This window comes from Silurus aristotelis (assembly GCF_946808225.1).
Source record: "Silurus aristotelis genome assembly, chromosome: 5".
Lineage (NCBI taxonomy): Eukaryota > Metazoa > Chordata > Actinopteri > Siluriformes > Siluridae > Silurus > Silurus aristotelis.
The window spans coordinates 21,014,443-21,040,481 of record NC_139578.1 but is presented as its reverse complement, the minus strand read 5'-3'; the positions used below and the strand labels follow the sequence as shown (position 1 = coordinate 21,040,481).

Here is a 26,039-nt window from a genome sequence, read left to right as displayed (position 1 = left end):
TTATACAAAGTGAAACATGCAGTGAGTGCTAAACATCTTGACAAACTTCGGTATTTATTGAATGTACAGTTAAGTGTATCATTTGTCGAAGCAATAAAAATTACATCCAAAGTAATGATTTTCCCTTTCACAAGGCAGAGCAGTACTTTTCTCTACATACAGTGTTTCAGTAAGAAAGATACAGAAAGACAATTATGGACGGAGCGAGCAAAAGCAGAGAGACAGAAAGACAAATACCACATATACTTGGGTTAAAGCTGTGACTTGAGGCGAAATAAAATTAGCCCTTGGCTAAAGTGTTTATATTTACCATACAAACTGAATGTGCTGTGGCTCTAAACTTGTTTAATGCCACAGTATTACTCGACCCCTCCCCCTCACCCCCACACTCTCTCTTCAACACAAAGTAATCAGTGGGCAAATTTCAAGCTCAAACATTTATTATAACTTGTACTGGCTACTGTACCTGGATCTAAAGGCTTGATATAAAAAAACCTGCTTGATATATCTTTTTTATACATAAGTGTACAAACAAAAACAAATGGAAATGAAAGTGCACCAATTAGGACATGGGCAAATATGTGAAGATGTATGAATTATTTTAGGAAACAGTCAAAATATAAAAAAAAAAATGTAATTTGTAGGAAACTCATGCTCACTTTAGTGTCTCTAGCATAGTTAAATACAGAGGTGAGGTGAAGTTAGTATCAGCTGTGCCACATATGACTCGAGATAAAATGCGTGAAATAAAACAGTTTAATCAGCATGCTCGAGTGCTCATAACGAGGTGTTTTTTTCCTGCATATAGACAGACAGACAGGCAGCAGATGACAGATTGAGGAGATGTTCATTGTGTGGGTGTAAACTCAAAGACAAAACTATAGATGTCTATAATCTTTTGCATCCACTAAAGGTTTGAATCACACGTGTACAAGAACACACTGAAAGCTGACTTGACCTTCAACTCTAATCAGTAGTAGAATACACACAAAACTACTTAAGTCTGATTAATATGATTCTGACACAATGTTATTATTGATAGTTCACAATTTGGACATAATGAGGCATGTCTAAACCATATCACACAAACAAATCTTTTTTGTTTCTTTGTATTATTGTATAAAGGTGATCCTTGTCGGACATCATCAGACAGCACTTTACAAGAAGTACCATTGCTCCTATTTAAAATTTTAAAGCTTTAAACACTAACATGATAAAGACCTCAGGTGGTCTGTAGAACTCAAGTGATCCACTGCATCCTCATACATTCTCTAACAAACACTTACACAGACACAGACACACACACACAGCAGTGTACACCCTATATTCTTCTAAATTTACACCAAGCTGAGACAAAAATCTCAGTCTACCCCTCTCGGTGTGAGCCGGTAATGCCTGCACCATCCCAACTCTGCAGAGAATAGCAGTGCTGCTTTGCCTACGGCCTCATTATTTCCTCAACAATAATCCGCCATCCCGATCAAACGGAACAGGTAATAGCTACTTACACCAACTGCGCACATTACCTTTTAGAATCACACATGCTGTAATGTCTGATCTTTCTCTCATAATGAGGTATGTGTGTGTGTGAGAGAGTGAGTAAGAGCTCCATCAGCGTGTCACCGTGTTACAGGAGCTTATCAGATTGTTATTAAAAAGCAATGTGGCAGCATGTTTTTGCCTTTGCTACAGTGAATTGAGAGGAAATGTCAGACTCGACAGCTCACTGGAACTTGGTCATGTGTTCATGAGTCAGAACACATCCACGGGTCCCTGCTAACCAAGAGAAAAATCACTGAGGATAAGAGGAAACCATGGAGGAATGAGGGTGCACTCACAGGTTGAAAACTGAAAGGTCCAAATTTTTTTGCTTTGCTATGCAATCACAAAATATGTGCGTAATACAGACTAGAGATCGATTTCATTCTTTCAAATTATGTATGAAAATTTTTTTACTAGCTGAAATTGGCAAAGGTTATGCAACTGTCCTATTTTTCATTTCCACATTTCATTTGTATAACTAGTCAGATGCATGTATGCATCAACTAACCAAGCTGATTCTCCTGATAGTTATAATACCAGGGCATAAAGGAGCACATAAACATGAGTGAAACAGACTTTAAAAAAAGGATCTCAAATACGATTCAATACTAATCCACAGGTTTAGTATCAGCCCCATGTTGGATCAACGTATCCCTCGGTTTTCTAAAACACGCCCTTGTTGAAGCTGATATATTTTGTTCTTTCTGCAGTGGGGTTTCTGTAGCCTGTTGTTTTTTTTGATTCATGGTCAACAACCCCATTCCATCAAATAGTGCAATTCAATTCTAAGTCATTTGGCCCATCTGGAGCCCTCACTGATAGAGACCAATGAGGAAATCTGACCTGCTCTCTCTCTCTCTCTGGAGCCTCCTTGAATTGCCAGTGAGAAGCAGAAAAGCATGATGATGAGAAACTAACAGATCTGGAGGGTAAAAACAAAAAATCCATTCGAGACCCAACCTAAAACGTAAACTTTTTTAAATATTCTACAAATATTTACTAAACGAGTTGACATTCATGTATATTCGGTAACACATTCTGGCTACACCTGACCCCTGATACCACACACACATTTAGCTTCACATTCTATTAAACCGAGCGGCAGGATATAGTAGGTCAAATGTGCGTTCGGTTGACGAACAACAAAAACCATGTCCAGTTTCCTGAACAGTAGTGGTTTTGGGAATGCAGTGCATGGGATTGGTGCACCAATTACATACAGAATTAGAGCAGGGATTAGATTAAACCATACCACACACTGCAGAGAGGGGCATGTATGTATAGAGTGATAGTGAAAGGCAAGGCAGGGGAGAGGAAACCTATGCAAAAAAAAAATATTTGCCTCCCCCAACACACACACACACACACACACACACACACACACACACACACACACACACACACACACACACAATATTAATTACGCTGATGTTTCGGATGCAGCAGAAATATGCAATGGGAATCAGCCTTACAGTCCCATAGGGAGAAGAGATGATAGCCTGGCTTATAGGATTGCCCATCTGTGCATTATTTTGTAAACAAGTACCATTCAAATTATGCCTTGCGCTTATATCACCGAGTTACTAAACTCACCAGTCTACCACCTAAAGCCACACTGCCACCTGCAGGACAATGCAGAGCACTACAGTTTATCCTCCCGTCTGCCTCATATCATACCACAGAAATAAATAGAGTCTCTCTTTTGTTGTTTAAAAAAAAAAATCCCTCCATTCCACAAGTGCTTAACACAGATATGGGTATTTTATCCAAGAAAACTTTGGTTAAAAGAAAAAACAAGAGAATAATAATATTAAAAAAAAGACTTTAAAATGGGGTATGTGAGATAAAACATTACTGAAATCCTTTAAAAACATTTATACACCTTTCAGTAATACTACTTCGATCACCATAATCCAGTGAAAAAAATGGCAATGCAGGACAGAGTGATAAGGAAGGAGTTAGATGACTGTGAGCTCCGATTCGGACGTGACGGTGCTGGACGACGAGGAGTTGTCGAGTGAGGCCGTGCTGTTGTCCAGGCTCGACATGTGATTTGGTGAGTTAAAACGAGGCGTGCTGCAGTTGGAAGGTGGGCCCGATCCTGCACTTTCATGGTTGGGCAGTTGGCTGAACAGAGCATCGCACCGCAGGCCTTTGCTCTCTAGCTCGCCCTGTAGGTAGCGGAAAATCTCGTCGGGCAATCGCTCGAGCTCGGCTTCACATTCACGCTCCAAACGAAGCTGGTGCTATAGCAAGAAATACAGGAAATAAGGTAAACAATAAGCTAAAGATGAAACCAAAAGGTGTATGTGTGTATACGTGTGTACGAATGAACAGTGGGATGGACCGACCAGTGGTTGCTCCTCGCTTATTTTCTGTAATATGTCTTTCTGCTGATTCTTTAGCTTCTCTTGCCGTTTTTCCTGAGCTTCATCCAACTGCAAAAAGAAAGGGGAAAAAAACAAAAGATGAGAATAGGAAAAAAATACTAGAAGAATCAGTGGTAGGAATATGTACAGTGGCAAGTACATGCCTTAAAGCATTACTTTTAAACTGACCCAAAGGTGTGAGGTTGATGCTGATTTATGCTCGCAGCCTTCACTGGCTTGTGAACGGTGACTGAATGGGGACAGTGGGTAATGCACAAGCTGCACAAAACTGCTTCCGCAATGACCATATGACCTCATGTGCAAGTTAGGGATCATAAACCATGTTCAGATACCACATTAATAAATAGACTGTCCTCCACAATTAACCAAACCAGAGAGTTGGTGAGGAAATCATTCTTTTGGGATAGATAGAGTTTGGAGAACAGTTATGCACTGGTACCAGCACCTCTTCATTGTCTATTTTTGCACATTTGGTTTGTTTTCATTTGTGTTTACTTGACTAAAGTCTAAATAATATCTGGTTTCAATTTTTTAGATTTAAAAAGAAAAAATAATAAAGACTTTTCTTTAAAGACATGTCTCTCCATTAAGGCAGCATGGAGAGAGCTGTCTTTTTTCTTTGACAGGACACTTATTAAAATTTGAAATATAAAAGACCAGTCACCTTGCGCAGCGAGTTCACAGAATCCTGGATATGTTTTTTATTTATCTCGTTCACTTCCCTTGAGACAGAGCCAGAGCGAGAGAAAGAGAGAGAGACAGAGAGAAAGAGCAAACAACGAGAGGGGGGGGGATGTTATAGTTACAACAGAAACACACACAATTGATATTTTTTTCTAGGAAAATATTTATAAGACATTTGATTGTTTGATTGACATTTGACATAAATAAATGCACATTGTAGAATAAAAACTGTTCATTGAAAGCTGCCGGTGGAGTTGTTTACAGAGATTTTACTCACAACTCAGCTTTTTCTTTATCCCCCTTCTTGGCCTCAATGATGCTGTTCTGCCTTTTTCTGTCTAAGATCTTCTGTAACTCTTTCTTCTCTCTAGTGAGATGGAATGATGTGTCACACAGGAAAGGTTAATCAAATACACACTCAAAAACAGTATGTGTGTGTGTGTGTGTGTGTGTGTGTGTGTGTGTGTGTGTGTGTGTGTGTGTGTGTGTGCATGCAAGCTAACGAGCGAGCGAGAGAGAGAGAGAGAGAGAGAGAGAGAGAGAGAGAGAGAGAGAGAGAGAGAGAGTGCTTACTTGTCACAGGTGTCCTTGAGTTTCTTGATCTGGGCTGTCTGGCATTCCTCAGCAACTACTTTTAATTTCTTAAATGACTGAAGAATCAAGATAAACACAGGTCTAACATTCAATTCTTTTTAAAGCCCAGTAATTCTGTATTTTTTGTTCAATTTCAGGATAAATTTATGAAGTAATCTGGAGATTTCTTTTTACTTATGTTAATAAAAGTACATCTACCATATGTGTGTAGCAGCATGGAAAAACAGCTAACATGAAACAATATACAGCTCTGAAGACGACAGGTCTTCCTAATGTAATACAGTAAAACCCCTTTGTACGAGTAACCTATAGTACGAGCAAACAGAGATACGAGCAAACTCGCTCGCAAAATTTTACCCTGTTTCACGAGCAAATTTCGAAGGCACGAGCAAACTCACGCTGCCAGTTCCCCGTTTTTGGCGGAGGGTCGCATCAGTCGCTTAGTTGATGACACATCACTCGGTCGCTCTCGTTGTTCAGTGCAGCAAAAACATAACTTTTTTTAGTTTTATATTTTTATTTCACTAGAAATCTTGAGAAATTTCTCCCAATAAAATCAGTGATGGTGCTGTGAAAACGAAAGTAAATAAAATTACCATGGAAACCGAGGAGGTTATGAGCGTGGTGTGTGTCTCACACTCGCAATCAACCACTACCACATGAGTAAGTGTTAAATTATATTTACATCACGGTAATTTGCGGTGTATTTGTTTGTTAAAACAGGCTACAAATACTTTATAAGTGCAGAAATAAGTGATCGGATGAGATCTCGGAACGGATTAAATCACTTTTACATTCATTCTTATGGGGAAAATCAGTTCGAATGTACGAGCAAATGGACCTACAAGCAATTTTCAAGAACGAATTATGCTCGTACAACGGGGTTTCACTGTATATATTTCTCTTTTGCAAGAATCTCCACATGGGCATGGAGTAGGACTCTCTAAACGCAAGAAATGCAAGAAAAAAAGAACACAAGCACCAAGACTCTTCTCTGTACTGTTACACAAGTGGAGTACACAACTTTACCTGGTCACTTATTGTCTTTTAAAGAGGACAAAGCACTCAGATTTGCTCTTACTCTTTAAAAAGCCCATCTCACTTATTTGTCCCCCCTACTGATGCTTTACTTTATGCTTAACTAACTTTAATAATGTTAGTCCCTGACCTAAATGCTGTAAAGGTGTGTGTAGTACCTCTTCAAGATGAGCATACTTCTTTTCTCTCTCCAATAGGTGCTGTTTCTTTCGCAGTTCAAGCAGCTCCTGCATCTGCCACTCCCTCAGCTGCACTGTCTGCTTCTCCAGCTCTCTCGCTAGAGCACTCAGCTCAGTCCTCACAGGCTCCTCAGGCTCACTGTCCACACACACACACACACACACACACACACACACACACAGAATAAATATTCCATGAAATGCATGCTTGTGAAATTACAACTTAAAAATTTTTTTTTCACCCCATACTTTTTCTTCACGCTGAGCCGCAGCTTTTTCTCCACTTGACTCTTGCGTCTCTGGATGTCCGAGTTCAGCTGGTTACATCTCGTCTTCTGCTCCTTACTGAGGGTCCACACCTAACACATACAATGTACACATGAAATGTGGCTGGACTTTTGCACTTTTTGCACTACAATTGTATATTTTATGAAGTACTCAATATGTGTGTGTGTGTGTGTGTGTGTATACCTTTTTGAGGTGCTTCTTACGGAGCTCTTTTAGTTCTTTGCACTGTTTCTTTAGCAACTTCACATAGGCCTTGTCTTGCTTCAGCTCTTCAATAGACTCGGGCACAATCACTGTAATACAAACACACATGTTCATGTTGAGAGAAATTTGTCTCTGGTTCAATGCTGTGAGTCTGATGCAAGATGATGATGATGATGATGGATGATGATGGTGATCATGATGCCCTACCTGTTAGTATATTGGTGATCAGGTCTTCTTTCGGGGCTAAAGCATTACACAAAATGAGAAGCAGGTCACTCAGTAAACAAGCATGTGGAGAGATGGGCGTCATGTCAGACATGCACACAAACATTTATGTAGACACACACACACACACACACACACACACACACTTACAAAGCTCACAAAACATGGATTGCTCTTGAAATATGTGATAGTAAATGAGAGCGATTGTTTCTTTACCTTGAGGAGTCAGTACCTCAGCTACCAAAGGTGGCAGAGTCGGTGAGGGCAAATTTGCTGTGTAATCAACATTAGCTACATTGCTGCTGAATTCTAGTTTCTCTCCTTCATCAGGCTTCACTTGGACTCGCTGCAAGAACACACACACACACACAAACACCATACAGCAGATAAGACAGTGTTCTTGTCTAAATGTTTGGTTTATATTATAATAAAGTTTATCAAATATCATTACACACCTTACTGACCTCATTGTCCTCCATAAACACAGCCAGCTGCCTCTCTCTCTGATCCAACACATGTTTGATTGGATTGGTCAGGGCCTCAGCATACTCTAAACACAGGTGATGATACAGTCAATGGTTAACAAAAGAAATTGTGTTATTCTGCACTCTAATACACTGGACCCGCTGTAATAAAACTAACATCCAGAAGGTTATAAAGGCACAAAAGATATATTACAAAATGTTTTCTATATTACCAATGTTTATCTGTAGGCTCACCTTGGTGCTCATTGGGAATGTAGTCTTGAACTTCAGTGTATACAAGGAGAGAGGGAAGCAGGAGTGGCTGATTTAGCTCATTTTTTAAATTTATGTAATGGTACCCTGTAAAACACACACAATGTAAGAACAACTGAATGTTGAAAGAAATGACAATATATGATTAAATTGTAGTCTGTATGTATCTTGCTTTTGTGCGAGACAGATTATATGCCCTAAAAATACAAACATTGTTTATTTTTAAGATGAAAAGTATTACTCCTTCAGATGGTAATTGAGCATGAACTACAAAAAAAAATCAAGGCATCTTTTTGAGGCATCTGGGAATGGCATTGTTACACTAGTTCACTGCTCACTGCCAGACATTTGTAGAAAAGCTAAAACTGACCTGGACGTAAAGCCACCACTGGTAAGATCCGATGGCCTATAAACTTCCCATTCTCCTCAAAGACAGCTACTCTTAGTGATGCTAGTGTGGGCAACACTACCTACAGAGACAAACACAGAAAGAGGGAGAGAGGTAGGATAGATTATATCAAGAACATTGTATTTCTCTTTTAACTTTATCCTATGAAAGCCAAATAAATGTTGCATTGTACCAAACATTATGTAAAAATTTAAGTTGCCATGTTTCCTTAAATGCGATTTAATATTTAAATTACAGATCAATAGAAAGTATTATTTTGTATTCTTCTCAACTATTGGATGTTTATTTTCTAAATTCAAGTTCAGTGAAACTCATAGTTATAAAAATCCAATTTATTGTGCAATAGATTTCAATGACTAATAAAGCTATTCAGTGACATCTAGTGAAGCTGGTTGTTGTTTTTCACAAGTTTTTTTCTATCCCTCTTCTTAGATATGGCATAAGGCCAAAGCAAATGTCACTCCAGGCCCTGGTTTGGGCATCTCAGATCTAATGCTAACTATCATACATTCTTGTGCAATTAATGTTGAGTTTAGACAGCAATGATAAAATACAGCACTGCCATTATATTGCTGTTTTACAACCATTATTAAAATAAAAATATATTTTGTTTGTTTAAAAAAAAAAATAAGCTCCATGATGGATGTATTATGATTCTGCCCACTCTCAAAGCTCATACCAAACAATGAAAATTTTAGTGACCTATATATTGTTCGCTTTTTTATTTACTGTCATGTACAGAGCAACATTGCAATGACATAAGAAATTATCCTGAACATCTATAATCTGTACAACACATTGTATAAACATATTTCCAATATCTGTACAGTAGTGACCTTGATAAAAACGAAAGGGTCTTCGTCCCAGATTGGGTCCATCGAGTTGTTATTGGAGGTTTTGGTGCGGTATTTCCTCTTGGTGTCAGTGGGAAGTCCGAACATGTCTACTTCAACGTACACACCCACTTTCTTATCAGTCAGAAACTGACCAGACAAAATCTAGATGTAAGAGAGAGATCAGCACAAACATATAGTGACTGGAAAGTATGAAATGAATTACATCAACATAAACACACACAAAAAGAAACACTACCTTGATCTTGACTGTATTAGCCACAATACCATCCATTATGCTCTCAGTGAAGGGGTCAAAGTGTTTGTCTGTGCGCCTCATGAACTCAGGCTTGAGTAGGTAGCCACTGTGTCCGTTATACTCAAACACACCCATGTTTAACTGCATGGGCAGATCTAAAGCAAACACATTAAAGTCATTTTATATACTGCTGTGTATATCTGTATTCATAACTACCTAACAGATGAACATACTAACAAACAAACATTAAAGTGAGCAAGCAAACTACGCAAATATTGACTGATAACAATTACAGCCAGTTCCATGAGGAACAACAAAAGATAGAATTAAAAAATTACAATGCCAATTGATTCAAAATCTGTCTGAAATACACTGTGTTCAAAAGTTTGTGGATACCTGGCCATAAGATTTGCATGTGCTTTCAGAACATTCCAGTCCACATTTATTTCCCTATGGCTGTTATAACAAACCTCACTCTTCTGGAAAGTTGTTTCACTAGATTGTAAATATTTGTGCTTATTCAGTCACAAGGGCATTTGTGAAATCAATGTTTCAATGCAGCCCTAAGGTGTTCAACCCATATGTTCATGGAGCTGGTTTTGTGTACAGAGACATGGTCATTCTGGAACAGGTTTGGTTCTTGGAGTTCGAATGAAGATATAATTTTATGTTACTGCATTTAAAAGACATCCCATACAATTGTGTACCTCCAAATTTGGTAACAAACTGTGGAAGAACTATATATGGCTGGAAATGTCATGTGTCCCAATACTTTTGTTGATAGTGTATTATAGTTCTGCTATAGAATTAGCTAAATTGAATTATTGATTTAATCCACTCTCCCTGAAACGTTCCGAAAAGACGTAATCTTCAGCTTGTCACATATGTTTGTAAAAGTGTGGGATGTCCATGTCCATGAGGTGTTTTACATAACTTAACAATATCAAAGACCGATCATCATCTTTTATCCGCCTCCATAAACACTATTACATTAATGTGAATCCCACATTGTTATTTTATATGCATTAATGCAAACAACAAAGACTAATATATTCAAAAGTGTATTTTGGACCTATTTTGAAAACATTATTTACACTGCCTCATTCTTACATACCCTGCATGAATTGTGAATGTCTTTATCTTAAATTATTACTTTATTCTTTTATTTTCCTAGTTTCTTTTTTTTTATAGCACCAGCACATCGTGACAAATTCCTTGTACAAACAACCCATGATATTTGGCAATTAAGGTGATTTCCAATTCTTATTATTAAGGCTCACCAAGAGTCTGGAAGTTTAGCGCCGCCATCTGGCAGCCTACGTTCCAGAACAGTTGAGGCATGTAGTTACTGGAGTCCACACGAGTGCCTTTGGGATAGATCCGACTTAACTGCTTCTTATTGTATCTTAGAACACACAGTTCAGGAAAACAAAACCACATGCTCACAGTGACATGGTGTCATGCACAAATAATGATCTTACACAATACATTTGTTGAAAATGGGGATAGAAATGGAAAGGATACTCCACAAATTCAATAGGGGAACTCTTTAGTGTGTCCATGCCTTTGGTCTCCACAAAAGATGACATTTCAAAATACTTGTTTCTTTCTATCCACATAAAAAGAATAAAGAGGATCAGTTACATTACACCGTACAGGAATGTTTAAAACACACGCACACACATTTATCACAAAGTCATAAATTACAAACGTAACAAAAACACACACGGGCATGCATCAATACTCACTGACTGCCACGTCGAAGGTTTTGAATTTAACTGGCTCAATGTAGTTGACCAGAGTGGACATCTCTTCTGTAGCTGTGACTTCACTATATGCCGTTCCCTGCAGGATAGAGGAAGAAAAAAGAAGAGTAGACAGAGTGTGAATTAACCCAGTAAATGCTTTTCAGTTTCTTCTTCCTACTGGTGCTAACATAGTTATATACATATGACTTTGAAATATTAAACAAGATTTCTGTTTGAAGAAAAACATGCCGGGTAGAGAAAGTAGACGTCATTTAAAAGGTTATAATTATGGGTCATTAGGACATAAGCTTAAGCATTGAAAGAATAATAAAATAAAAAATGGTTTCCAATGGTCATATATTTGAAATGTAAAAAAACAAAATGGCCTGATTTCATTAATAAATGCTCAATACTTTAAACTACATTGGAATTAGAGGTCGACTGATCGACCGGCCCCCGATTGATCGTACCGATTTTTGGCAGGTGAATTGTTGACAAGTAAACTCGGTACCAAAACCAGAGCATGGATTGGAGAGGCTTGTGTTGTTCAATAGATGTTTAATTTAAGCAATTTTCTGTATCACGTCTTATTCATTAACTGTTAGATTTTATGAGATGAAGGGAGAAAAAAAGAAAATCTGGCAAACATATCTGCAGCACATATCGGTTATCGGCTGCCCTGTTTCTAAATATCGGTATCGGCCAGAGAAAAACCCATATCAGTCAACCTCTAATTGGCATGGCATTGTGTGTCATCATTCCTTTTAGACTTCAGTTTATATAACATGATGTTTAATACACTGAACTGAATCAAATCATTATTTATTGTTAAAAATGTTAGATCAAACTTTTTGAAGGAAAAGAAAAATAGAAAAGAAAGTGGAGAGAGAATGTGATAATGAGAGAATCAAAAGAAAGAGCGAGAATAAGAGAGAAACAGGTATTGAGCTAAATGACCTCATCTGAATGGTGCTTTTTGGGGTCCGTCACTAGATCTTCCTCTTCCTCTTCCTCACTCTCTCCATCACCCCGATCTTCACCATAAAAAAAACACACAAAACACACATGAAATCATGGCTAACAATGGCTACACTATTTAATGACGCCACTCTGACATTAATCTGCACTGTGATTGGTGGAGACTTCATGTCAATCAAGCCCCAACCCACCAACGGACTTCCGCATGTCAACGTCTTTGCTCATCCTCTCTGTAAGCTTCTCACTCTCATTGGATATGATCTGGCTTGTTTCCCCTTCAGGCAATGGAGCATCTAAAGACAAATCTTATTATGCATGGATATGAATTGGATAGGAAATGAATGTATGAAACAATCAGACGGGAAAATGGGATCTACGAATAACAATGATTTCTGTAAATGAAATGTGCATGAAAGCTTCTGAGCGTAAACATGGAAATGGAATCATTAAATGATATGGAGAGCATATGGCTGAACAGCACAGTGATTCGGATGCATCTTTCTAAAAGCAAGCGAATCATGAGAAGTAAAAAAGGGAAACTTTAATGGGTACTTAAGAGTGTATTATCGTCCGAGTGTGTGCTCACCGTTGAGAGACGAGGCCTGCTCGTCTGTTCCCTCCTTATATCTAATGCTGCCTCCGTTAGCTGTGCGAAAGTGATGTTTTTTCTTGTTCTTTATTAGGATTTTCCCCAGCAATTCCTGAGGGCTGGGCAGTGGCTGACCTGGGACCAGCTACAGCAAACCACATTCCATTTAAACCATGTTTGAAACTGATTCACAATCAGTAAAGCAAAATAAATAAATATGCAGTGAACCATGATCCTTATTTGGACATTTGCATATAACACACTATTAGGGCAACATCGTAGATATGAGCAACAGGGAGGTATTTACATTGTCTTTGACATTCAAGCAAATTATTTACAGACCTGCTGAAGGTAAGGCAAAAAATAAATGCATGGCATGAGCTGGAAGCAGCTCTTTCACCCGTCACTCACCGGGTACTTCTCTAAAGGTTCGATGAGCAATGCATCACCAAATATGGAACGACAGTATTCTGCCATCTTAGCCTGCTGCCTTGCGCTGATAAGAAACGAGAGACAGAGAAGTTCAATTGAGCTATACTTGGTAGAAGCTTTGACAATAAAGTCCAGGACATGCGACATGAATCAGAATGGGGTATGCAGACATCAGAAATTCATCAACTACCATCCCAAAATTAAACAACAGCACATCTTGACATACTTTTATTCCTGCTATACCACAGAAATCTATTTTAGTTCCTGTTATCACTTAGAATGCATCAGCTATAAACAATTGTTCCCTCAAATTATAACTCAGTTTCCTTTTATGAAATTAATCAGTGCAAAATCATTCATCTGGATGACTTGGTCACAGTGGTAAGTGTAACTGTTACAACTGCTGACACTGGAGATTCCTTCATTAAATCTCTCCAGATAACTATGTCAATAATTATATTATTATATTGTTACCTGTATTTATTATTGAAAATGCTAGAATAGGGTTATGTGAATTAGCTGCTGATATAAACAATAAGAAACAATAAGACATTAGAAGTGTAACACCCTCTGACAATCAGATCTAAGAGCTCAAAACCCACTGTGGTTATAAAAAAAATATATAATATTGCTATCAGTATCAATATAAATACATTTATCAGTATGGATATCTGAGAGTTACACTTACGAGTCAACGTGATTCTCGAAGGAGAGGATAAGGGGGTAAGGGGAGGTTTTAAAGGCACTTTCAGCAATGGCTTCAATCACCTCCTGCACAGATAGATGAACATGGTGAACAGAACGAATCGGGTATATAAACATGAGAGTTGAACAAAATTATTCAGGTATATGAACATGAGAGAGATTAACAGAGTCGGGCTCGGGCAGATGGCTGCACCTTGAAGGGGATTTCAGTTGTCATGGTGAAGCCGTGTGTGATAATGGGCTCTTCATCATTTGGACGACCTTTCCAGCAGTCCAGCTCGATACAGCGGCAACCGGTGAGCAAAACCTGTCTGTACATTTCCACTGAGGATAGACCTGTTAACTGACCCACTGAATGCACACGTGCATACACACACACACACACACACACACACACACACACACACAAAATAAATACTATGTCGTATGATACCATTTAAACAATATTGGGTACAAACTCGATTTGAAAAAAGTTTATTTTAATCACTTTCAGATGCTATAAAACTTGCAATTTTTTTCCAGGAAAAAAAGGCAGAATTTTCTCACGAATAAAAAAAAAAAAAACATTGGCTGTTTTACAAAAAAAATTTAATTACATAAAAAGATTACAGAAATGGGTTACAAAAGGATAAAAAAAAAATATAATTAATTAAACCCATTTAAAGTCCACAATAAATACAGTGCTGTGGATCAGGGTGCAAATATATATGTTCATTATAGATTTGAATGTTTGCAAGGAATTCGTGAGTGTGACAGTAGTTCAGATATAAAGCTTTTTTCAGGAAGTATACGAACTTGTGAGGTACGTGTTATGTGAAGAGTTGATAAAATAATGAGACAGCGGCTGGTTCATATCGTCCATGATGTCGAACCTCTCTGAGGGAACCACAGCATTTTCCTCTCCTCCCAGATATTTACTGAAACTCATAAGAGAGATCTGGTCTACACACACACACACACACACACACACACACACACACACACACACACACCAAATTATTATCATATTTACTATCAATTATCTCATTATATTCCTCCCACTGTAACTTCTGGCTGTGTGTGTTTACCTCTTTCCAACTGTCGGGCGTTATTCTCGTATTTTTCCATCAGCTGTCGTACCTGCTCTCGCTTGAGGGGTGGGTAAAGCACCTCATTCAGCCGTGAATCCCTTTGCTTACGGTTGATGAAATCCAACATCTGATCCAGGGATAGAAACGGCTTCCCTTTAGAGCCACTGAGCATGCATTGACACACACACACACACACACACACACACACACACACACACACACACACACACACACACACACACACACACACACACACAAAATTTATTAGATTTAATATCACGGTGCAATTCATTCACACACTGCGTTTGTTATCACCTGGTGGTGTATAACTGCACTGTATATTAACATTAATATATTTTATAATATTAGTATTTCTTTGTGCATAGGAAGACACAAAACACATCCTAAAAGTTTACTGAACTTTCTAATGCTCAACTGACACAGAAAATATTTTATGGTAGTCCAATCTCTAAAATGTCAACTAATACAGATAAAAACCTTTGTTTACAAACATTACATCAGACTATACCACAGCACTGTTAAATTCTTGCATCTGACTTGTCAGAAGATGTGTCATTTATTTTCATTAAAATTTCAGCTCTGACAAAAAATAAATAAATAAATAAATAAATAAATAAATAAATAATGCGCACTGGTTGTAATTTAGATCACTGCTTTACATTAATGTGCACATTTTTATTCACTGCTTATATTAGAATATAATATTTTTTTGTCACAAACATTATAGCACAGTGAACTACTTTTCTTTAGATATCCCAGCATGTTCAAGACTGGCAGCTTGGCGATACTACGGCTTGAACCCCTGATCTTCCGATCAGTAACCCAGTGCCGTAACCACTGAGCTACCACCCCTAAAATATTTACTTGCTGTACGTATATTTACATATATATCTGCATTTGTCAGTTTGCACAATGGTACTATTTGCACTTCTGGTAGATGCTGAACTGCATTTCATTGCTGTGTACCTGTACTACACAACGACAATAAAATTCTATCTATCCATCCATCATGCCATTTCTATAGTAACTGATCAAATTGACAGGAGCTCTTATGATGTGCAATAAACAGCTGAAATGCATGTTATTTAAAAACAGGTATAAAAAACAAGTATAATGGTCAAGTTTTTTTGCAACGAGAGACTTAAGGAAGGACACTTTAGTTTTATCAGCTAAATTTTTTAGCTAATATAACCAAAGTGATAGCAGGCATACACGTTTTACAAAAGTAATCGTAACCCTAAAACTGATAAAACAAATAATGTACTGCGATATAATAATACAAATATAATAGTTGGCAAAATATTTAAGGGAAATGAGCATAAGAGTGTGATAAACATCACTTTAAATTTTCATCCTCTGTCCATTACTCACAGCTGCATTAAGATATGTTCGATCTCAGGTCTTAGGCACAGGAAGGTCAGGAAGCTCTGGAACTTTTCCCAGGTGAACTCCTCCAACTTAATCCCATCTCCCTGAAAAAGATAAATTAAACACTTTAACAATGCAGGAAAGACTCATCCTTTCACACTACTGCAGTCAGTGGATATGCTTCAGCTTTCCAGTGGTCAGAATAACGAAAAAGCAAACCCATATCTATCTTCTGATTCATTTTCATGAATATAATAATGGCTAATTCCTATATTCCTTTCAGTATTTTGACATGTAGCAAATACAATTTATAGGTTATCAATATCTCATGTCAAACACAAACAACTTGTACTAAGTGGACATTAAAATAAATAAATAAATTAAATTAAATTGTGCTGATGTTCTTCTAACATGAGAGCAACCAAAATCTATCAGTTTATGACTGTAATGTATCAACACTCTAGCTTCAGATTCAACAGTGGTGGCTCTGGTGCCGCTTAATGTACAAGAAGTGCGACTTGTTAATCTAGTACACAAAGAACAGTGTTTGAGACTGAAATTACTCCCTACACTAGGAGTGTACAATTAGCTGACCTGTGTAGCTGAACAATTTAATTGCAACCATGCTGACTGAACTGAACATGAACTGAAATCTTTCAGACATAACCAATAAATCAGGGTAGCATAAAGAAATGTGGACCATACTGAGTGAAATTCTGATTTGCACCAACTGAGGGCAGTGTTCTACAGCATACTGGCTCGCAGTAACCGGCATCTATTAAGACGACCTGATAAAGACCTATGTTTCGAATGTAAAACCTCTGTACATCTTATTGTTGCAAGTCATACTGGGAACAACTGAGCAGGTTCACTGAACTAAAAGAAAACATTTATGATTTAATGTAAGCTTATATCAGGATGTTCGGAGAATTTCTCCCTACACCTCACACCAATCACTACATTACTGTGCATGTCCAGAAGATCGATTAACATTTCGAACCTCTAGCTAAGACTGTGTGAAAATGCAGAACTGGTTTGATTTGGGAGGTGAAATTGGCATTATGATTTCAGTTCCACAGTGCATTTTACTTATTAGACTTATTACAAAAATGAATACACCCCAAAATCAAAGGAGAACATTATTGTCTGCATCTAAATAGTTATTTAATATTATTGTAACAATAAAAATTGCTGTGAACTATATACACAAAAAAATAAAAATAAATGACTGTAATAATATATGATCTAGCTTTCTGTGAGAAAACATGTATTTGCCATATTTTAGAAGGAGTCTCCAGTGTCAATACTTTACAACCTTCATAAATAAAGCTGCAACTTTGAAGACCTTGGGTGAAGTCTTCAAAACATAGGCCATTGGGCTTTGTGGCTTCTTTCTAATCCAACAAGCTGTAGTTTATTTATTTCTTGTTGCATTACCCTTTGTAATAGAGGTTGGCGAGTAAATGGACTGCTTAAAGCTGCTACATTGTGATGAGATAAAAATGATAATGCCTATAAATTAATACATTAATGATAAATCTCTGCAATCACTAGGTGTAGTAAAAGGAAGCGCATCCAGCGTAAAAAACATGTGCATCACGAATCAAAATTTCCTACCGGATCGGTCGAGGCCTGGGTTACTAACGACCGCCACAGGTATTGTTAGCTTACAAGGTACCGGTGGAAATTGGGCTACTGTTCCCCGAAGGAGGAGAAGGAGAGGAAGAAGACGTCTACAGAGACAGCAGGAAATGGAGTAGGAGAATGAAGGTTCGGGTGGGCACTTTAAATGTTGGTACTATGACTGGTAAAAAAAAAAAAAAAAGGTAGCTGATATTATGGAGAGGAAAAAGGTAGACATGTTGTGTGTTCAGGAGACCAAGTGGTAAGAGAGTAAGACCAGGAACATTGGAGGTGGGTTTAAACTGTTCTAACATGGTATGGATGGAAAGAGAAATGGTGTAGGGGTGATCCTGAAAGAAGAGATTAGTAAGAGTGTAGTGGAGGTGAAGAGAGTTTTTGATAGGTTGATGGTCGTGAAGCAGGAAGTTGAAGGGGTGATGATAAATGTCTAACCCTAACCCTAACCTTAGTGCTTATTCTCCACAAGTGGGTCATGAGATGGAAGAAAAGAAAAATTCTAGAGTGAGTTAGATGAAGTGGTAGAAGGTGTAACTAGGAATGTACGATTAGTGATTGGGGTGGATTTCAATGGCCATGTGAAGTAAAGGGAACAGAGGTAATGAGGAGGTGATGGGTAGGTATGGCCTTAAGAAGAGGAATGTGGAAGGGCAGATGATGGTAGATTTTGCTAAAAGGATGAAAATGGCAGTGGTGAACAATTATTTTAAGAAAAAGGAGGATCATAGGGTGACATATAAGAGTGGAGAAAGGTGCACACAGGTGGACTATGTTCTATGTAGGTGATGCAACCAGAAGGAGATTGGAGACTGTAAGGTGTTGGCGGGGGACAGTGTAGCTAGACAGCATCGGATGGTGGTCTGTAGAATGGTTTTGGAGGTGAAAAAAGAAGAGGAGGAGAGTGAGGCCTGAAGAAGAATAAGATGGATTAAAACTGACGGAGGAAGACTGTAGTGTAAGATTCAGGGAAGAGGTCAGACAGGGGCTCGGTATTGGTGAAGAGGTGCTGGATGATTGGGCAACTACTGCAGAAGTGATCAGTGAGACAGCTAGAAAGGTACTTGGTGTGACATCTGGAAAGAGAAAGAAAGACAAAGAGACGTGGTGGTGGAATGAGGAAGTGCAGGACAGCATAAGGAGAAAGAGGTTGGCAAAACAGAATTGGGATCGACAGAGTGATGAGAAAAGTAGGCAGGAGTCCAAGGAGATGCGGCAGCAGGTAAAGAGGGATGTGGCGAAAGCCAAGGTAAAGGCATATGAGGAGCTGTATGAGAAGTTGGACACTAAGGAAGAAGAAAAGGATTTGTACCGATTTGCCAGGCAGAGGGACTGAGCTGGGAAGGATGTGCTGCAAGTTAAAGCAATAAAGGATGGAGATGGAAATGTGTTGACTAGTGAGGAGAGTGTGTTGAGAAGATGGAAAGTATGGAGTGTGTTCGTTTGCTACTTTACATGATATGAACTGCATGCTTGCCACAGATCACTACTTTATAGAGGATGATTAGCATATACAGTATATATATATATATATATATATATATATATATATATATATATATATATATATATATATATATATATATATATATATATATATATATATAGATAGATAGATCGATAGATAGAAAATATATAATTTATATATAAAACAAAATGTATCCTTTGTTTATCCTCCCATGTACATAAGACCACTGCACATAGTATAGTTTTTAGTTGATGTTTGCAGTTGATCTTGAATGCAGAGGTGCAAGAAACAATCTGGGTTGCTTGTAAATCCAAGACTCTGGATGCATACATTTACAAAGCAATGTAAATCAGCCACACACACACACACACACACACACACACACACACACACACACACACACACACACACACACACACACACACACACACACACACACACATACCCTGTTAGCCATAAGGCCGCCCTGCTCCAACGCTGACTCCACTCGCTTCTTGTCAGAAAACATCTTTAAAAAACTGTGAAGGAGAGTAACATGAACTCAGTGTCATTATGTGAATGATCAGTTCATCCTGTTAGCATACACTTCATTTTGAGAGCGTGCACTATTAGGTTTCATACAGCAGAACTGAAAACAAAAGAACAGAGGGGAAGGAAAACCAAATTTGTGAAACAAGATGTGGTGGAATAACTACGGCTCTGTGCGTGAGGTCATACTCACTTCTTTAGTGGGATTTTCCCATCTTGGTTGACCTGCAGTGTTAGCTTGGTGTATCTTAGTCGGTAAAGAAATAAAAGAAAAACACAGAATAAGCAACGGCAACTGTAAAGCATTGTATTGTAATAACTACTTAATCTATTATCAAACTGTTTTTATGTGCCATTAGAATGATCATATTTGCACTTCCTGTCTGAAAGCTGGATAAAGCCATACCTCCTAGTCATAATTATGCACAGAATTGTATCATACTGCATTCGTAGAGTATTTTTTCAATATATACATACAAATATTGTAATTGCAACTTAAGTGAGATTAGGATCTGTTGAGTGTGTGAAGGCAGTGTAAGAATCAGTCAAACCATGCCAGCACAAGATTTAAATTTTTAAAAATTTTTACAGCATGAGGAAGCTGCCTAGGGCTCTGATCCTTTGGCCTGGGGCACAACTTTCTAAGGATGATTTATAAAAGAAGGAGAGCATGAGAGTGAAGAGAAATGTCAGACTCATCTTTTACACATCTTCAGCACCATGTAATGTGTACAACATTTTTCGCACCAATTATCTGTCAATGTTTCATAATAATCAATTATAATCAATTCTAAAGTATATTTGGCAGATGCTCTTATCCAGAGCAAATTACAATTATCTACAGTAACAGAGCGGTTAATGCTCTCATCTTGACCACTGAGCTACCACTTTACCACTTAGCAGAGTGAGCTTCACTCACTCACTCACCAATTTAATCATTCACTAATTAACTAATTTACTCCCTCAATCATTCACTAATTCACTCATTAATTCAATCACTCACTAATTCATTAATTCACTGATTAATTTATTCACACACCCATTAAATCATTCACTCACTAATTTGCTTATTCACTAATTCATTCTTTCTCTCATTTACCAATTAACTCTCTCAATCATTTACTCAATCACTCACTGATATATTCATTCATTTACCAATGCACTCATTGTTCAATCACTAATTCACTCACTCATTCACTCACTACTCACGCCTTAAGTAAGAAGGTGTTGCGGGAGGCGTTTTGGGACAGTATGTTTGTGGCAAGTTTAAACAGCTCATTAGTCCACACCTGGAGATACAATAAACACACACACACACACACACACACACACACACACACACAAATAAGCAAACAGAAGAAATTTATGTGAGGATATGTAGAGCAATATCCTGTTTCGAAAAATTTTCTAGTAAAAGGAATACATTTGGTTAGCTCTGCTTTGCTCTAATTGAAAAATTTGTTTTTCCTCTATGCTTTATATTATTAATATATAAAAATACAATGTTTTTGGTTGTAGCTATAAATATGTTGTGTTTTGTCTAGCTTTAAATATAGTGTCCTTGGGAATGAAGAAAACGGCCTTTAAATTTGTAATACATGATTATTTTAAGAATGGCAGAGAGGATGAGAGACAGACATGACCGAGAAACAGTAGACAACCATTGAAGAAAAAAGAAAAAAAGAGGGGGCGTGTGGTGCTTGGTCACCATGGTTACCTTGGCAACGTCCTCATGCATGGCCTGGAAGTTAAGGAAGGAGATGTTGACCAAGTCGTTGCCGTAGACAACTGTTAATAACTTAGCCTCAGCATTAGCCTCAGCATAGGCCTCTCCTCTTACACAGCCAAGCAATTCACGCACACGTGAATCCTAAACACACACACAGACACACACACACACACACACACACACACACACACACACACACACACTGTCAGATTCTGTACCTCGACGAAATAAACGTTCTTCATGACGAGACAGGCCTCACTTCCTGCAAGTAGTTACACCACAGTCAGTGTGGCTTCCTCTGTACGAGCGCTGGAGGAATAATAAGAGCGGTAGGGCACAACGTGGGTATAAATGTGCGCATGTGCACATAAAATATGCGTTTGTGCTTGGGTCGATCTGATTAAGTGCAAGACTCAGAGTTCAGCTCTAGTGAATCATCTCTCTAGTAAACCTTTAGTGACTTACTCTTCCTGTTCATATTCCTGGACTCCTCCCGGTATACTCATACTGAACATATTTTCACTACACTCAGCACTGTTTTAATGCTACTCTTCTAAACATGTCATTCTTTGGAGTCTAAATCCTCTATAAAAAAAAAAAAAAATAAATAAATAAATAAATAAATAAATAAATAAATAAATAAATAATTATTTTCAACGATCTTATGCTAGTATATCAAGGAATGTATGTAATATATATATTCAGTGAGGAAAATAAGTATTTGAACACCCTGCTATTTTGCAAATTCTCCCACTTAGAAATCATGGAGGGGTCTGAAATTGTCATCGTAGGTGCATGTCCACTGTGAGAGACATAATCTAAAAAAAAAATCCAGAAATCACAATGTATGATTTTTTTAACTATTTATTTGTATGATACAGCTGCAAATAAGTATTTGAACACCTGAGAAAGTCAATGTTAATATTTGGTACAGTAGCCTTTGTTTGCAATTACAGAGGTCAAACGTTTCCTGTAGTTTTTCACCAGGTTTGCACACACTGCAGGAGGGATTTTGGCCCACTCCTCCACACAGATCTTCTCTAGATCAGTCAGGTTTCTGGCCTGTCGCTGAAAAACACAGAGTTTGAGCTCCCTCCAAAGATTCTCTATTGGGTTTAGGTCTGGAGACTGGCTAGGCCATGCCAGAACCTTGATATGCTTCTTACAGAGCCACTCCTTGGTTATCCTGGCTGTGTGCTTTGGGTCATTGTCATGTTGGAAGACCCAGCCTCGACCCATCTTCAATGCTCTAACTGAGGGAAGAGGTTGTTCCCCAAAATCTCACAATACATGGCCCCGTTCATCGTCTCATGGTGCAGTCGCCCTGTCCCATGTGCAGAAAAACACCCCCAAAGCATGATGCTACCACCCCCATGCGTCACAGTAGGGATGGTGTTCTTGGGATGGTACTCATCATTCTTCTTCCTCCAAACACGTTTAGTGGAATTATGACCCAAAAGTTCTATTTTGGTCTCATCTGACCACATGACTTTCTCCCATGACTCCTCTGGATCATCCAAATGGTCATTGGCAAACTTAAGACGTGCCTGGACATGTGCTGGTTTAAGCAGGGGAACCTTCCGTGCCATGCATGATTTCAAACCATGACGTCTTAGTGTATTACCAACAGTAACCTTGGAAACGGTGGTCCCAGCTCTTTTCAGGTCATTGACCAGCTCCTCCCGTGTAGTTCTGGGCTGATTTCTCACCTTCCTTAGGATCATTGAGACGCCACGAGGTGAGATCTTGCATGGAGCCCCAGGCCGGGGGGGAGATTGACAGTCATGTTTAGCTTCTTCCATTTTCTAATGATTGCTCCAACAGTGGACCTTTTTTCACCAAGCTGCTTGGCAATTTCCCCGTAGCCCTTTCCAGCCTTGTGGAGGTGTACAATTTTGTCTCTAGTGTCTTTGGACAGCTCTTTGGTCTTGGCCATGTTAGTAGTTGGATTCTTACTGATTGTATAGGGTGGACAGGTGTCTTTATGCAGCTAACGACCTCAAACAGGTGCATCTAATTTAGGATAATAAATGTAGTGGAGGTGGACATTTAAAAGGCAGACTAACAGGTCTTTGAGGGTCAGAATTCTAGCTGATAGACAGGTGTTCAAATACTTATTTGCAGCTGTATCATACAAATAAATAGTTTAAAAATCATATATTGTGATTTCTGGATTTTTCTTTTTAGATGATGTCTCTCACAGTGGACATGCACCTACGATGGCAATTTCAGACCCCTCCATGATTTCTAAGTGGGAGAACTTGCAAATTAGCAGGGTGTTCAAATACTTATTTTCCTCACTGTATATATATATATATATATATATTACATAAATTCCTTGATATACTAGCATAAGATCGTTGAAAATAATATATATGCCTCTTAGGTTTAATTCCACAGACCTCAAACAGCACAATTTTAACACAGAGAGGGGTTAAAAACACACAAGCTATAAAATGGCTAACACGTGCACGCACACACACACACACACACACACACACACACACACACACACACACACACACACACACACACACACACACACACACACCATTTGAACTATAAAACAGTTCATGCAAAAACACATTTATATACACACACAAACACACACACACATACACATACAAACACACACAGAGTACCTTTGGTATCTTGGCAAACTTCCCCGTTCTGGTGTCTCTGATATGGCTGATGTCCACAATCTCGGTCTCCTGGGGAGAAATGAAAATAGAATGTTATAAACAATTGCATGCGTGTACTTTCAAACCATCTGCAGCTCTGAACTCTGGGCATTCACACAAGTCACACTGTTATTCACAAGAGACAGAGAATAACAAAGCCTTCAAGTTCAGTTTGCGTTAGAGTGCTGAACACTGTCTACAGATCTGGGTCGTAAGTAAATAGAGCGAAATAGTCCTTGTTTAACGACGAAGTGAAAAGTTCTACATTGAAAGCGGAAAGAAGATTTCTGTTACAGGATCTAATGGGGACTTGTAGCAAGGGAAAAGCACAGAAGACAAGCAGTTAATTTGGGATGATCACTCAAAAGTGAAATGACAAAAAGCTATGAAACGTTAATTATCAGGTGATTGACCGGATATTAGGCCTGATTTCCCCATGACGGCACGACCTGTGGAGACCGAGCAGTGCAATGAATAATGCACGTAAAAAAAAAAAAAAAAAAGTCTTTCCTCTGATGATCTCAATAATGACAGACTCATGACGAGGTCACCGTGTGTGGCTCATGAGCCTGAGCTTTGGGCTCTCTGCAGTCCCACGCTGGAATACTGTAATGAGCTCACATCCTGACGTCACTCAGACATACAGACTCGCCAAACACTGACCAATAATTGCAAACACACTGCAATGTGACTTCAGAGACGAAAGGTTATGCCACAAGTAGCTTACTTATCCAGCTTCCAGTCCAAATACAGGGTGTGCAGAAGGACACAGTGACACTGCGGTGATAAAGACAAAAGAGCACCAGCTCGGGTTTTCTGTACACAAAGCAGCTCATAAACGGGCATGGTAAACAAAGCAGAACAGGACTGTAAATACTCTCTCCCTCCTGCTAGGTTTTACAAGCCTTGCTCTTTTTCTCTTTCATCCTTTCTACCATTGTATCATTCCTTTTCTCTCTTGATCTCTTGATCTTCGAAATCAAACGCTCTTCGTTTTGGGTTGCCTCTGCATTATTCTTTTCTAGTTTCTACATGCTCTCATTTGTTAGCATAACTCACATTCTCTAACTCATGCTCTCTAAAACGATGAAGTTGTTGAGTTGAATGTTCCCTTGAGTGTGCATGGCGGGTTAGAGGTTACTAGTAGGAGACCGCTAGGGAAATGTTCCTAATCGCAGCAGGCACCCAGGGACATGGACACACACAATCGTGCTTACACACATTTCTCCTTAACATGCGTATTATGGCAACGTGTTTGCTAACAAGCTGAAACAATTGATGCACCGGTAACTTTTGACTGCTTATGATAAACTTTGTATACACAAATTAAATTGAAAGGAGTGAAACAATTATATAACATATAAAACATAACATCAGGTACTGATTTATTTGACATAGTACACACAGTATGGTTGTTAACATGCCCTAAAACTGTTGTAAAATCTTTTTATATAAATAAAATGCAGAGTTGGTCAATAGCTGCTCTTCCTCATAAGGCCTCAAAAGGCACAGCTGTCGTCTTGCGGTCTTGTTTTGTGGATGCATGTGAACTCTGAAGCTGTAGGGTGTCCCATTCCTCATTTCAGGATTTCAAACGATGCTCACGAGTGCCCTCTATGCACCCTTACACGAAGACAGGATTGAAACACACAGCAGTGGTCCCTTGTATAGCACAAACCATTCATCAGCAGAAAATAAAAGA

The 26,039-nt window shown here is 38.5% G+C and overlaps 1 protein-coding gene and 1 long non-coding RNA gene across 14 annotated transcripts in view; both read right to left on the bottom strand.

Annotated features, from left to right (window-relative positions):
• Positions 1–37: 37 nt before the first annotated feature.
• Positions 38–26,039, bottom strand: part of plcb3 (phospholipase C, beta 3 (phosphatidylinositol-specific)) — a 61,767-nt gene continuing 35,765 nt past the window's right edge. The window contains exons 3-35 of one of the 13 annotated variants that reach the window (XR_014533625.1): positions 24,299–24,367; positions 21,645–21,797; positions 21,137–21,216; positions 20,121–20,174; positions 19,845–19,917; positions 16,297–16,397; positions 14,902–15,068; positions 14,630–14,776; positions 14,028–14,185; positions 13,818–13,900; positions 13,109–13,193; positions 12,695–12,842; positions 12,300–12,401; positions 12,088–12,164; positions 11,131–11,227; positions 10,907–10,991; positions 10,663–10,787; positions 9,383–9,537; positions 9,127–9,288; positions 8,252–8,351; positions 7,864–7,968; positions 7,609–7,694; positions 7,361–7,490; positions 7,127–7,162; positions 6,899–7,008; positions 6,677–6,786; positions 6,407–6,566; positions 5,190–5,266; positions 4,894–4,983; positions 4,597–4,654; positions 3,894–3,980; positions 2,921–3,788; positions 38–2,884 (exon numbers count right to left, since the gene is read on the bottom strand). Coding sequence is in view for 6 of the 13 variants with exons in the window: in XM_083541253.1 (XP_083397379.1) it covers positions 3,501–3,788; positions 3,894–3,980; positions 4,597–4,654; positions 4,894–4,983; positions 5,190–5,266; positions 6,407–6,566; positions 6,677–6,786; positions 6,899–7,008; positions 7,127–7,162; positions 7,361–7,490; positions 7,600–7,694; positions 7,864–7,968; positions 8,252–8,351; positions 9,127–9,288; positions 9,383–9,537; positions 10,663–10,787; positions 10,907–10,991; positions 11,131–11,227; positions 12,088–12,164; positions 12,300–12,413; positions 12,695–12,842; positions 13,109–13,193; positions 13,818–13,900; positions 14,028–14,185; positions 14,630–14,776; positions 14,902–15,068; positions 16,297–16,397; positions 19,845–19,917; positions 20,121–20,174; positions 21,137–21,216; positions 21,645–21,797; positions 24,299–24,367 (3,579 nt within the window). In the remaining 7 variants the exon portion in view is untranslated. Of the gene's footprint in view, positions 3,789–3,893; positions 3,981–4,596; positions 4,655–4,893; positions 4,984–5,189; positions 5,267–5,950; positions 6,255–6,303; positions 6,567–6,676; positions 6,787–6,898; positions 7,009–7,126; positions 7,163–7,360; positions 7,491–7,599; positions 7,695–7,863; positions 7,969–8,251; positions 8,352–9,126; positions 9,289–9,382; positions 9,538–10,662; positions 10,788–10,906; positions 10,992–11,130; positions 11,228–12,087; positions 12,165–12,299; positions 12,414–12,694; positions 12,843–13,108; positions 13,194–13,817; positions 13,901–14,027; positions 14,186–14,629; positions 14,777–14,901; positions 15,069–16,296; positions 16,398–19,844; positions 19,918–20,120; positions 20,175–21,136; positions 21,217–21,644; positions 21,798–24,298; positions 24,368–26,039 lie in introns of those variants that run through there. The other 12 variants (XR_014533626.1, XR_014533627.1, XR_014533628.1 and 9 more) reach the window with 12 other exon arrangements.
• LOC310726083 lies at positions 20,510–21,127 on the bottom strand. The gene is made up of 2 exons (XR_014533637.1): positions 20,776–21,127; positions 20,510–20,740 (listed from the first exon to the last, which is right to left on the bottom strand). It is a non-coding gene; the product is annotated as an uncharacterized lncRNA (long non-coding RNA).